Source organism: Podarcis melisellensis (assembly GCF_964234715.1).
Source record: "Podarcis melisellensis genome assembly, chromosome: 8".
In the NCBI taxonomy this organism is placed as follows: Eukaryota; Metazoa; Chordata; class Lepidosauria; order Squamata; family Lacertidae; genus Podarcis; species Podarcis melisellensis.
The window spans coordinates 81093213-81105824 of record NC_138540.1 but is presented as its reverse complement, the minus strand read 5'-3'; the positions used below and the strand labels follow the sequence as shown (position 1 = coordinate 81105824).

Here is a 12612-nt window from a genome sequence, read left to right as displayed (position 1 = left end):
GTGAGTAAATCAGGGGGCCTCTAGATGGGTGTTTGTCGTGAGATGGATATTGTGAGATGTGATCCATGAGAGGCAGTCAAGTACAACATTCCTTGTAGTGCTAGAGAAGACATGCGAGGGAATGTTTGGTCCAGCCAGTCGAAACTTCCTGTTCCTCCTGGCTGGAGCATCCTTCCTTTTGCATGTGATAGAAGGTGGGTGTGACCTAACCGTGTGACCTAACCTGTCCAGGTAATAAAAGGACGAGTCACGCAGCACACCTTCCTCTTTTTCACTTTCTTCATTTGACCAGCTTTTAGCTAGAACTGCTCTGCTAGCTCTCAGCTAGAAGAAGCACTGGGATTATTCCCCCATATGGGATAGATCCACATGCACATATTTGTAACTAAATCTGCCTTCAGGAATCCAACTGTGAACTGATGTGAGTAAACTTTTTTATTGAGTTTGAATAGGATTGTGACATCTTAATTTTTTTAAGGGGGATTCAAGGAAACTTATCAGGAACATACAATTCAATCTGAGACAGATTGAATTGTATACTAGTGAGAGGCTTACACGAGCCTGCAACTACTATCTGCTGTGCATGTAAAAGGGGGGGTGTAACTCTGCTACATAAAGAAACTTGCTAGCACAAGTTAGGAAGGATATTAGTAAACAATATATCCTCTCCCGCCACCCTGAACATTCCCACAGATATTACTCATACAGGCAGATTTTTCATTGAGTTCACAGCCTTCCTTTGGCATCAAGATGCCAGCCCATATTTCCCCCCCATGTGGTATTGATTTACCATTTTCCTGGGGAATGTTGCCCACAATCCATTCACAAGAACTCAAAGATTCAGCAGTTGTCTGTGCTAATATAAGCTTCAGCATATTTTTGTGTTCTATCCAGGTTAAGTCTGAAAGCTCCTCCAAGGCCAACAACACATATGAGGTAAGTAGAAGGTCCCTTGCCCTTTGATATGTTTGGAAAATTTCAACTAGGCTCAAAATATCCATTATCAACTAAATAATAGCCCATTACTGAAAGATCTGCATTGGCCTCCACTTTGATTTCAGGCACAAGTCAAAATGTTAGCCTTAAGCTTCTCTCATACAGTTTAGGGCCTTAGAGTTCCCCTTCTCCCCTTCTCCCACAGGTAGCTGCCCAACCATTTGGACCATCTTCTGAAGCCATTTTCCAGATCCCCCCTCCACCTTCAGTGGTAATGTGGGTGGCAGCCACAAACAGAGCCTTTTCTGAGTGGCACCCCAAGTCTGGAAGTTTGCCTGGCACCAGCACTGCTGTCATTCAGCTACCCAGTGCAAATTTCCTGGGCAATTTCCTGTAATAGAAATGGGTATCTCAGAAAGTATAAACTTTTCACTCCATGCACAAAAATGAAGAGCATCAGATATTGCCCCCGAAATTGCTCTTTTACAGTGGCAATCCCTCTATTGTAATTTATCCGAATTCCCATGTAAAGGGCACCGAGGTTCCCAACCGATATAAATTATCCAGACAAAAGGCACTTGCATTGATTTGCTTCTCTTCTTACAAGATGTTCTGCTTCCGAGAATATAAATAATGTCACCAGCCTTAGTCTCATGCTACCCAGGAAAACAATTCAAAACCAAAATAGTTCTGACTTTCTTGCTTCCACCTGACTCATCTCCATTTTCTCTTTAGAAATTGCAGCCCAGAATCCATTCTGTCTACGAAGAGATAAAGAGATAAGACATGGACCCAGCAACTTCCTCTCCACTGCTGAGGCCTCTCCTGGGCCCTCAAGCCTCCCTCTTTCCCCTTCAGATCTCTTCCTTTCAGCTGCAGCTGAGTAACTGTAGGGACCAGGACATTTTCTCTGCAGGGCCAGGTGTCAGGAGTGCAGGCAGGAGCCAGGCCCTGTGACCAGTAGGACTTTGCAGGACTGGGGCCTTCCTAAGTTTGTTCTGAAGAGGCAAGGCACAGCCGCACAGGTGAGGCCAATTGGTAACTCACAGCACCTGGTGGCAAGGGATATAAGGGGGAAGGGAAGGGAAGGGATATAAGGTCAGCATTTCCCTTCAGCTTTTTGCCATAGCGACATGTTCCCTGCCTTGCTATATTTGGCTCCTTGACTCCTTGCTTCTTGATCCTCGGACCCTGGACTTCTTGACTCCTTGCTTCTTGATCCCTGGATTCTGGGCTTCCTGACTCCTGGCTTCTGGCCTCCCATTCCTGCTCCCACCCCGCCATCTTGCCCCTGGTCCTGACGTCCCCAGCTGGGACTTCGATTGCCCATGAACCGGACCGTGACACCAGGTCCTTCTGGAAATCCTAGTCCTTGTTCTGAACAAATGAACCAGCCTTGGTCCCCAAGGGACTCTCACACTGGGAAAAAGACTTGCAGATACTGAGACAGAGAGAACAAAGGAAGTTCTCCCTGGAAAGGCCAAACAGAATGGCATCTCACTAGACTACAGGATTAATGCTGAACAGGCGAGGAATCGCCATGAAAATTCATCAACCTTTTTGTGTACGCCTCTCCTAATAAACACATTTTTGTATGCATTTTTTGACTAGCGTTCAATTTTTTGCAACCACTTTCTCTGAATGTGATGCATCTTTTCCTGTCGTTTTCATGACTATATTCCTTACTACTCACACTTTCCCTTAAAATATACATGTTTGTATGCATCAGTTGGTTGCAAAACGGCATTGCAAGATTCAGGTGCGTGTGAATTCTGTAGGATGCCTGCATTTTCGTTCCCATATTGTTCGGGAAATTTGCACATTTGATATATTTGCCTTCAGTGCAAACTGAACTTGCCTTAGGAACACACTGTCCATCTGTGCTCTGCAACACCAGTATTCGGCAGACCAAATATTGCTGGGCTCAACCTCCCATGAACCCCCACCATGCTGCTTGTATCTGATTGGCCCTTTTCCTGATACAATCAGAGGAAGTTTCTCCACTCCCCAGCCTGATTCATTTGCCATGTCCCCAGCCCTTCCTTCCCCATTCCCCTCTGCCATCCATCATCTGCAGCACCAAAGCCTTTGCACTCCTCTCTGCCCCCACCCATTAGCAGTCACTGGACGGAGGGAGGGGAGGAAGGAAGGAGGGGAGCTAGCTGTCTCTGGGACAGCAGGGCTGCCCCACCCAGTCTCCTACCGCAGGAGGAGGAGGGGGAGGCACTGAAGGAACCCAGGCATCCTGGTCCTGCTGGCGAGAGCATCCCGCTGAAGTCAAGCCCTGGAGGAGGAGGCAGCAAGAGCATCTGAGTTGAGCAGGGGAGCTGTAGTAACAGAGAAGGAAAAGAGGCAGTGAAAGGGTGAGAAAGCCAAAGAAAGTCTTTTTTGGTTAACACCCGGGCCTAAATGGCAATGCAAATGTGCCCTCTTGCTCCATAAACCACAAGAAAACCAAAGGAAATCAAGCAGAGGTTACGAAAACTGAAAGGAAACTACAACTAATCCAGAATGCGGCCGCTAGACTGGTGAAGGGGAGTGGCTGCTGAGACCACATAACACTGGTCCCAAAAGACCTACTTTGGCTCCCAGTACGTTTCTGAGCACAATTCAAAGTGTTGGTACTGACCTTTAAAGCCATAAATGGCCTTGGCCCAGTATACCTGAAGGAGAGTCTCCACCTCCATCGTTCTGCCTGGACACTGAGGTCCAGCTCTGAGGGCCTTCTGGCGGTTCCCTTACTGCGAGAAGCCAAGTTACAGGGAACCAGGCAGAGGGCCTTCCCAGTAGTTGTGTCCATCCTGTGGATTGCCCTCCCATCAGATGTCAAAGAAATGAACAACTATCTGACTTTTAAAAGACATCTGAAGGCAGCCCTGTTTAGGGAAGCTTTCAGTGTTTGATCTTTTATGGTGTTTTTAATATTCTGTGGGGAGCCGCCCAGAATGGCTGGGGAAACCCAGCCAGATGGGCGGGGTATAAATAAATTGTTGTTGTTGTTAAGTGTTCAGGAGTTTGACCAACAATGCATGAAATATGGGCTCACTCCAGCTGCAAAAAATAATACGCCAATGCCTTAGGACGTGATGCGGGTTTAAACGCCAGATCTGTTAAGCCTAAATAAAAACTAAAAATGTGAGTAGGGCCCCAAGTCATGGTTGGAAATCTAAGATGGGTCTCAGGTCTGGACTGGTTTGGATATCACTGTTTCGAACCTCTTCTGTAATGAACCCTAAAGTTGCCAACTCCTTATGCACACTCTTCATCTCAGATCACATCTTTGCTCCCAGTGCAGAGAGGTGGGTCCTGCCGAGTTACATATTTGGGTGAGAAGTTCCAGGAGTGCTTGTCTGATAAGGGCATAGGAGGAAGTGAACGAAGGAGCTCGGTTTGGATTATTTCCAACCCTAGGGGGGAAAACCCAGTGCTGAAAATTCAGCGGCCAAGTTCCTGTTTCTCTGATTTGCTCAGAGCCAGCAGTGGTGCTGGAACCAGGTGCTAGGCAAGGAGTAGAGAAAGACCCCAGAACACTAGAGAGCCAAACCAGTCCTTCAGGAAGTGCACCCACAAGATGGACAGGCCACGTAGAACCCATGGCTGGAATGTCTCCTGGAAGATGCTGCTCTTAGCAGGTGAGAGGTCAGCACCCTGCAATGGGGAGGACTTATTTGGGGGGAGTTGAGGATGCTGGAGGAATTTGGTCTTTTAGCACAGATCTGCATCTCTCCCACTAATGCAGATGTCAAAACCTAACTCTGCACCCAATTTCATCCTTCTCCAAATGTTGTGGTGGTGCAGTTCTCAAGAATTCGAATTAGAGGAAGGTGTTGTTTTGAGTGAAAATACCTTTTAAAACATGTATTTATATGCAAAAGGCCTGCTAGGGACCACCCTGTTGCACACTCGGTTTCCTACCTACTAGGATGCAGAATCCGGACCCCATTTCCAAAGGGGTTGCTGGTAAGAGCCCTGGAAGAGGGCACAAAAAGTCCTTTTGGAATGAAAGATGCTGACATGCAGCTGAGCTGGGGGTAGGATCATGACCTCAGAGACTTCTCAAGAAGGAGCTCTGAGGGTAGCATCAGCGGTATTAGAAACCAAGATATGAAAGCTAGGAGCTAAATGGCATTTTAAGCCTAGGTTATGGGCGCAACAACAGAATGTCTAGGCACGCTTTTTTTAATAACAAAAATATAAAGCTGAATATTCTTAAGAGGGTATCTTTTCCAGTCTTCAGAGAGTAGCTGGAAGTGGGGACCAGTGGCGTAGTGTGGGTTGTCAGCACCCGGGGCAAGGCAAGTAATTTGTGCCCCCTAACCCGTGGATTTGCGCCCCTAACCCTAACCCCCAGATGTTGCGCCCGGTGCGGCCGGCCCCCCCTGCACCCCCCACGCTACACCACTGGTGGGGACACAGAAAAGGACCCTCCTTTCCTTCCCCTCTGCAGTTTTAATCTGAAATCTTCGGCGCAGTACTTCCCCCAGAGCTCAGAAACTATTCACGCTGATGAAATTCCCTGTCTCAAAATGTGCCTGGAACGATGGGAGTTTTGAACGCTGAACACCAGAGGACCAGGTTGTGGTCCTTTCTGAGTCAGAGATGGAGTGGCAAATTCTCTTGGAGGAGGAACCTGGGTAACCAATGAGATGCGGGCCTTCTGAGTAGAAAGGACTCATCCTGAGTCCCTGAAGGGGGTGAGCACAGACAGGGGTGCAGACCTCCTTCACTGGGCTCCTTTACGCTACTATTTACTTACCTAGAAGCATGGGAGGGTCTTGGAAGGGGAAGTCCCAGAACGTTTCCCCTTTTTTCATGCCCCAGAAGGCGGCTGAGGCTGAGCTGCCAGGAAAGGAACTGACTCGCTTGCCCAATAAAGTAAGGGCTGCACTTATTGTTTGCAGAATTCTTGAGCGCAGGGGAGGTCCAGGACATGTTGCTGGTGTGTACAAAATGCCAACCAAATAATAATCAAATAACAATAATTTATTATTTGTACCCTGCCCATCTGGCTGGGTTTCCCCAGCCACTCTGGGCGGCTTCCAACAAAATATTAAAATACAAAAGTCTATCAAACATTAAAAGCTTCCCTAAACAGGGCTGCCTTGGGGGGAAAGTCTGGTAGTTGTTTTTGTCTTTGACATCCAGTGGGAGGGCGTTCCACAGGGCGGGTGCCACTACCGAGAAGGCCCTCTGCCCTTGCCACCATGCCTGTGCTGCCGCCAACTCCACCGTTGCAACAAGGTAGTGGCAGCAGCCAGGGTGCCACATCAGCAGCCCGGAGCGCTAGGGTGAAATGGCAGCAGGTGGCATGGCGGCATGGACGCCACAGCAGGGCTAGCAGTGGCACAATGGCGGGGCTGGACCTGCCGCCTGAGGCGCATTATTTTGCCAGCCTGGCTGGGATTGCCGAAATGGACTGGGGTATTTAGAGTGCATGTGTAATGCTTGGTTCCTAATGAGTGTTAATGAATAAATAATCGTCTATGATGTCATTCAAAATATACGAATAAGCCCCTTCAAAATGATGTGAATATCATACAACACATCTCCTCAACCCATTTTAAAAGGGCACTGGTTAAAGAGGAATATTTTTGCCTAGCGCCTAAAGGTGTATAATGAAGGTGCCAGCCAATCCTCCCTGGGGAGAGCATTGCACAAATGTGGAGCCACTGCAGAAAAGGCCCTGGTGTTGCCACCCGCACACGAAGAGGGGCCTCAGAAGATGATCTCAGGGTCCGGGTCGGTTAATATGGAGAGAGGTGGTCCATATGGAGGTCTTTTTCCTTCTTCTCCACCCGACAGATTTCATCCTGAGTTCTTGCTTCCTGATGACTCAAGCCCAGGACAGTCTTGGAAGGCCCTTCACGACTGAAGGATATTCTCCAGAACCACAGACTGCCATCTTCTCAACAGACGGTACTGACCTAAAGCAACTTACTATCTGCTCTGGGATCAAGGGACAATTGATGAGAGAAATTGGATTTTTATCTCTTATCAGGTGCCATAGCTCTTGCTATCCAAACACAATGCATTCTCAGGAAATCCTTTTGTTAGGTGACTGTTTGCAAGCCAATGATTTCCATTAATTCCTATGGGGAAATTTCTATTGCGTTCCCAACCATGAAATTCTTACCACCAAATGGTGAGGGAAAACCTGGGGAAACCCTCTGAAACCTTGGAAGGGGCAAATGAGGAAGGGCGAAATGCTCTCTAATTTGACCGATCTCTTCCCCTTCCTCCCTCCCACCATGGTTTCTGGTGAAACACCTGCCACTGACCAGGGAGAAACCCCCAAAAGGTTGTTCAAGGATGCATGCAGGTCCAGCTGTTTGGATATCTGAATCTGCAGTGTATATAGCCAGGTTGGGTACTAATGTCTCACGTTTGGATAAGTGAATTTTCACATAGTGAGCATTTGGATAGCGGGACCTCTGTGCTGTGGACAGGAAAATGTATTTGCCTTCATTGGGTGGGAAACTGGGGTCGCAGATTTAAGGCTAAGTGACTCTGGAACATATACACCATAAATGCAAGAATTTCTGGGCTGTTATTAAAATGATATATTGATGGTATCTAACACCGTGCAAGTTGGCAAAAATGTATAAATCTAAATCAAATAATTGTTGAAAATGTAAATAGAAAGAAGGTTCTTTTTGTCATATATGGTGGTTTTGTAGGAAGGTTAAAGCTTACTGGGAAATGATATGTAATGGATTGAAAGGATGTTTAAAATAATGTTTGTAAAAAATAAAAATAAAAAACCCAGAAGCTTTTCTTTTGGGAATTAAACGGACAGAACTACCTGAACTATATAGAAACTTATTCATGCATGCTACTACAGCGGCAAGAATGTTACTTGCCCCAAAATGGAAAGAAGTAGAAGTCCCAGCAAAGGAAGAATGGATACAAAAACTTACGGAATATGCAGAAATGGCAAAACTTACCGGAAGAATAAGAAATCAAGATAACAAACTTTTTATAAAAGAATGCAAATAGTTTGTTGAATATTTACAGAGAAATTTGAAACAGATAAGAACATTGGCAGGATTATTGTAATAACCTGCAGTTTCATAAGAGTATATATTTAAAGTAGATGAATAAATGAACAAATTAAGTTAATTTGGATATGCAGAAGATGTTAAAAATAAATTTAAGGAACCACAGAAAGAGGGGGAAGTGAGACAAGTTTTGAAGTGTTAAAATGACTGTAAATTTATGGAAATGTATAAACTTGAAAAATCATTAAAAAAATAATTTCTGGGATGTAAAATGGAATATAAACATAAACATCTCAGGTATGTTCCCCCTCTAGTTTCCCATCTTTTAGGGGGACGCCCTCAGTGTGTTCCTTTTATTCACCCAGAGCTGAGTTCTCTTTTCAGTCTACATTTTTAGGGAAAGTTGCTTTGTTACAGTGTATGTCTCAGGCAAAATTACATGTATATTGGAAGAAATTCACTCTTAAAACGTTGATGGATTTTCACAAGGAGGTGTATTTTCTTTTCTATAACTTTCAAACGAATGTGGAGAACTGAACCCAACCCAAGATTGGAAAAAATGAGAAACAGAAATGGATGTATTTGCTTATCCCTAGTCTGGAGGGGGCACAAGTCCTCTTCCTTTTCCTTGAAGTTAATGGTCCTTTTCTCTGTCCATCCCCACTGTCAGGAATGAGCCAGCTCCTAGTGGAACTTTACAGCTAGCTGCAGAAAAGAGAGGATTAGATCTGATGCAGGCTGAACAGTGGCGAGTGCCCAGTGCAACTCCCTTGGACATTGAAATGCCGGTTGCCAAGGGAACAACTGAGAGTGGGCTGGAACACAGCCAAAGCTCTCAGGAAATTCAAACAGATGCAAGCAGACACAGAGATAGTCTGTCAGAATGGGAAGAGGCTGGAGCTAATCCAATAAGTCCGAAGAGTTGGCGAAAGGGAGTGCTGCTAGACAGGAAGCAAAACAAGAGACTAAGGTGCGAAAGTTCAATATCTTCTGTAGGAACCAGAAGGAGTCTTCAGAAGGGCCATCTTGAGTAATAATGTCAGCGGCTTCGTTAGAGCTGTCCAGAGTTATCTGTTAGTTTTTACAATAAATCCTCCTTATTAATTACCTATGCTTACTCCTTTTTAATTACCTACTCTTACGCCGGAACCTGGACTCCTGGCACCCACCCTGCAGCTGCCACCCATTTCGTCTTCTTCTCAATGCATTCACAAACTGCGACCAGGACCATAATATCAACGACAGAGGAACTATCAGATCTACACAAAGAAAAGAACTTCACTGATACAGAAACAGGTGGGAACTCAGAGCAATAGTTTGACTTCCAAGTACTGAGGGGAGGGGAACTCTTACATTTCCAGTTCTGAGCAGCAAGCAGAGGTGCTAACCTTGCTCCTTTCAGATCAAGGGATGGATTTCACCTAGCAACTGAAGTTCCTAAAAATATTCTCCGCAGGCCCAGTCAACCCTTCAAAAAGTGTGGTGGCCACCATCGTCATCATGGTGGTTCTGCTGGTACTGGTCGGAGCTGGGTTTCTGCTTTACTTCTTTCTCTGTGAGTAACACACTGGAACCTGGGAGCACAAGACTCCCAACCGTGAGAAAGAAATGATGGTTCGTGTCCAGAGCAGGAAGGAGTTGGGGAACCTGGAGTCTCCCCCTTATGAAGGAAGGAGATATGTTTGTAGGCTTAAAATCCATCCCTTTCCTTAGACCCTTTGAAGACCCTGTAAAAAGTGCTCCTAGGAACCTAGGAGATCATGCTAGTGGTTCATCTAGCCCAGGACGGCCAACACTGACAGGCAGCAGATTGCAAGCTGGGGTCATGAATCACAGAATCATAGATCAGTAGAGTTGAAAGAGACCCTGAGGATCATCCAGTCCAACCCCCTGCAATGCAGGATTATTATTATTATTATTATTATTACCCCACCCATCTGGCTGGGTTTCCCCAGCAACTCTGGGTGGCTCCCAACAGAATATTATTATTATTAATAATAAAGTGATAAAACATCAAACATTAAAAACTTTCCTAAACAGGGCTGCCTTCAGATGTCTTCTAAAAGTCAGATAGTTGTTTACAGTGGTGCCCCGCAAGACGAACGCCTCGCAAGACGAAAAACCCGCTAGACGAAAGGGTTTTCCGTTTTGGAGGCGCTTCGCAAAACGAATTTCCCTATGGGCTTCCTTCGCAAGACGAAAGCCCATAGGGAAATCTCCAGGGACAGCGGGGAAGGCTTGCGGTGGGAGGAGGGCTTTCCTCCCTACCGCCAACATTCAGATTGCTGTTCTGAATGTTGGCGGTGGGGAGGAAAAACCCTCCTCCCACCGCAAGTCCTGGGAACAGAGGAGAAGCGCTGCGCGCCTTCCCCTCTGTTCCCGGACCTGTCCTGAAGGCTTGCGGTGGGAGGAGGGCTTTCCTCCCCACCGCCAACATTCAGAATGCTGTTCTGAATGTTGGCAGTGGGGAGGAAAAACCCTCCTCCCACCGCAAGTCCCGGGAACAGAGGAGAAGCGCTGCGCGCCTTCCCCTCTGTTCTCGGACCTGTCTTGAAGGCTTGCGGTGGGAGGAGGGCTTTCCTCCCCACCGCCAACATTCAGAATGCTGTTCTGAATGTTGGCGGTGGGGAGGAAAAACTCTCCTCCCACCGCAAGTCCCGGGAACAGAGGAGAAGCGCTGCGCGCCTTCCCCTCTGTTCTCGGACCTGTCTTGAAGGCTTGCGGTGGGAGGAGGGCTTTCCTCCCCACCGCCAACATTCAGAATGCTGTTCTGAATGTTGGCGGTGGGGAGGAAAAACCCTCCTCCCACCGCAAGTCCCGGGAACAGAGGAGAAGCGCTGCGCGCCTTCCCCTCTGTTCTCGGACCTGTGCTGAAGGCTTGCGGTGGGGAGAAAAGCCCTTCTCCGCACCGCCAGCCTGGCAAGCGGTCTCCATAGGAACGCATTAATTGATTTTTAATGCATTCCTATGGGAAACCGTGCTTCGCAAGACGAAAAACTCGCAAGATGAAAAAACTTGCGGAACGAATTAATTTCGTCTTGCGAGGCACCACTGTATTTCCTTGACATCTGATGGGAGGGCGTTCCACAGAGCGGGCACCACTTCCGAAAAGGCCCTCCGTCTGGTTCCCTGTAACTTCACTTCCTGCAATGAGGGAACCGCCAGAAGGCCCTCGGAGCTGGACCTCAGTGTCCGGGCCAAACGATGGGGGTGGAGATGCTCCTTCAGGTATATGCAGCTGTCCCATGTGGGGATCAAACTTGCAACCTTGTCATTACCAGCACCATGCTGTAACCAACTGAGCTATCCTGTCTCTCCCAGCCCAACCTGGAGATGCTGTTGGGGGTGGCACCTGGGACCTTCTGCATACAGGGCAGGTGTTCTACCACCAAGCTGCCTTATAAGAAGTCTTCCTTTTGTTCCATCTTGCTCAGTATTGTCTACACTGAGTGGTCCAGAGATTTGGAGAGGGGATGCTCCCAGCCTCACCTAGAGGTCCCCCCGGGGACGGAACTAGGGGTGTTGTGCATGCAAAGCAGATCCTCTCCCACTGAGGAATGACGACCCTTCCCCCTTGCCCTTCATGCCCTGTAGAGACCACATTTGATGTTGGATGTTAACAGTGGCGTAGCGTGGGGAGTGCAGGGGGGGGGCCGGCCGCACCGGGTGCAACATCTGGTGGTTAGGGTTAGGGGGCGCAAATCCACGGGTTAGGGGGCGCAAATCCACGGGTTAGGGGGTGCAAATTACTTGCCTTGCCCTGAGTGCTGACAACCCACGCTACGCCACTGGATGTTAACATTTGACTCTGAACCTCCTCCCTTTCTCAGGCGTCCGTCGTAAGAGCCATGGGACACCCACCCAGGTCATCTCCGTAACACCGTTATATGAGAACATCTCCCCTGCTCAAAAGGTGAGGCCTCAAGTGGGCGACACAAAGGCTTTGGGGGATCTGCTTCCTCCCCTGTGGCAGTAAATAAGATCAAACGAAAGGAACGTCTTACCAGTTAGATTCTTTAATAATCACAGCGAGAGAGAAAAGAATATGTCTACCTAGAAATGGCGGTGCTCCCAATTAAGGGTCACTCCCCCCCCCCATTAATCTGCATCACTCTTATGTCTTGTAATCTGAGCTTGTACCCTCTGCACTTTCTGTTCTGCCACTTTCTGAGCTCTCTGTGTCTTTGGGGAAGGCGGGTGAATGCTATCCAGAGATTGTGAATATTAACCCTCTCTCTTCCAGGGTTTCTTCTGCTAGCTGTTCCCCATCCAGTATCTCCCAGCTTCTGCCATCTGAATTATGTCCCTCCACAAACCGCTGTTCCAAATCTATACTGTCCTCCTGCTCCTGGGAACATTCAGGATCAGGAGGAGGGGGAGACTTCCTCAGTGCAGCCCTCCTCAGCACGGTCCCTGACAACTATTCAACATTGGCTTTCAGATTTTGAGGTGCTGTCGAGAGTATAACAGTCCTTGTCCAGGGGTATTTACCAACTTTAAACAGGAAGATATGTATTTATTAAAATGCACAATGTTGCTGTTGTTTAGTCATTTAGTTGTGTCTGACTCTTCGTGACCCCATGGCCCAGAACACGGCAGGCACTCCTGTCTTCCACTGCCTCCCGCAGTTTGGTCAAACTCATGCTGGTAGCTTCGAGAACACTGTCCAAATATCTCG

At 47.5% G+C, this 12612-nt stretch overlaps 2 protein-coding genes across 4 annotated transcripts in view; both read left to right on the top strand.

Moving 5' to 3' along the window:
* LOC309376108 (cell adhesion molecule CEACAM21-like) overlaps positions 1-1982 on the top strand; it is a 31815-nt gene extending 29833 nt beyond the window's left edge. Inside the window, exons 6-7 of one of the 2 annotated variants that reach the window (XM_081922298.1) lie at positions 895-936; positions 1672-1982. In XM_081922298.1, coding sequence (XP_081778424.1) covers positions 895-936; positions 1672-1719 — 90 coding nt within the window. In that variant the 3' untranslated portion in view covers positions 1720-1982. The remainder of the gene's footprint in view (positions 1-894; positions 937-1671) is intronic. The other variant, XM_081922297.1, reaches the window with a different exon arrangement.
* The window catches only part of LOC309376178 (uncharacterized protein), a 44129-nt gene that overhangs the window by 29772 nt on the left and 1745 nt on the right, over positions 1-12612 (top strand). Inside the window, exons 1-5 of one of the 2 annotated variants that reach the window (XM_081922417.1) lie at positions 4475-4568; positions 6739-6852; positions 9111-9230; positions 9391-9489; positions 11765-11847. In XM_081922417.1, coding sequence (XP_081778543.1) covers positions 4508-4568; positions 6739-6852; positions 9111-9230; positions 9391-9489; positions 11765-11847 — 477 coding nt within the window. In that variant the 5' untranslated portion in view covers positions 4475-4507. Of the gene's footprint in view, positions 1-4474; positions 4569-6738; positions 6853-9110; positions 9231-9390; positions 9490-11764; positions 11848-12612 lie in introns of those variants that run through there. The other variant, XM_081922418.1, reaches the window with a different exon arrangement.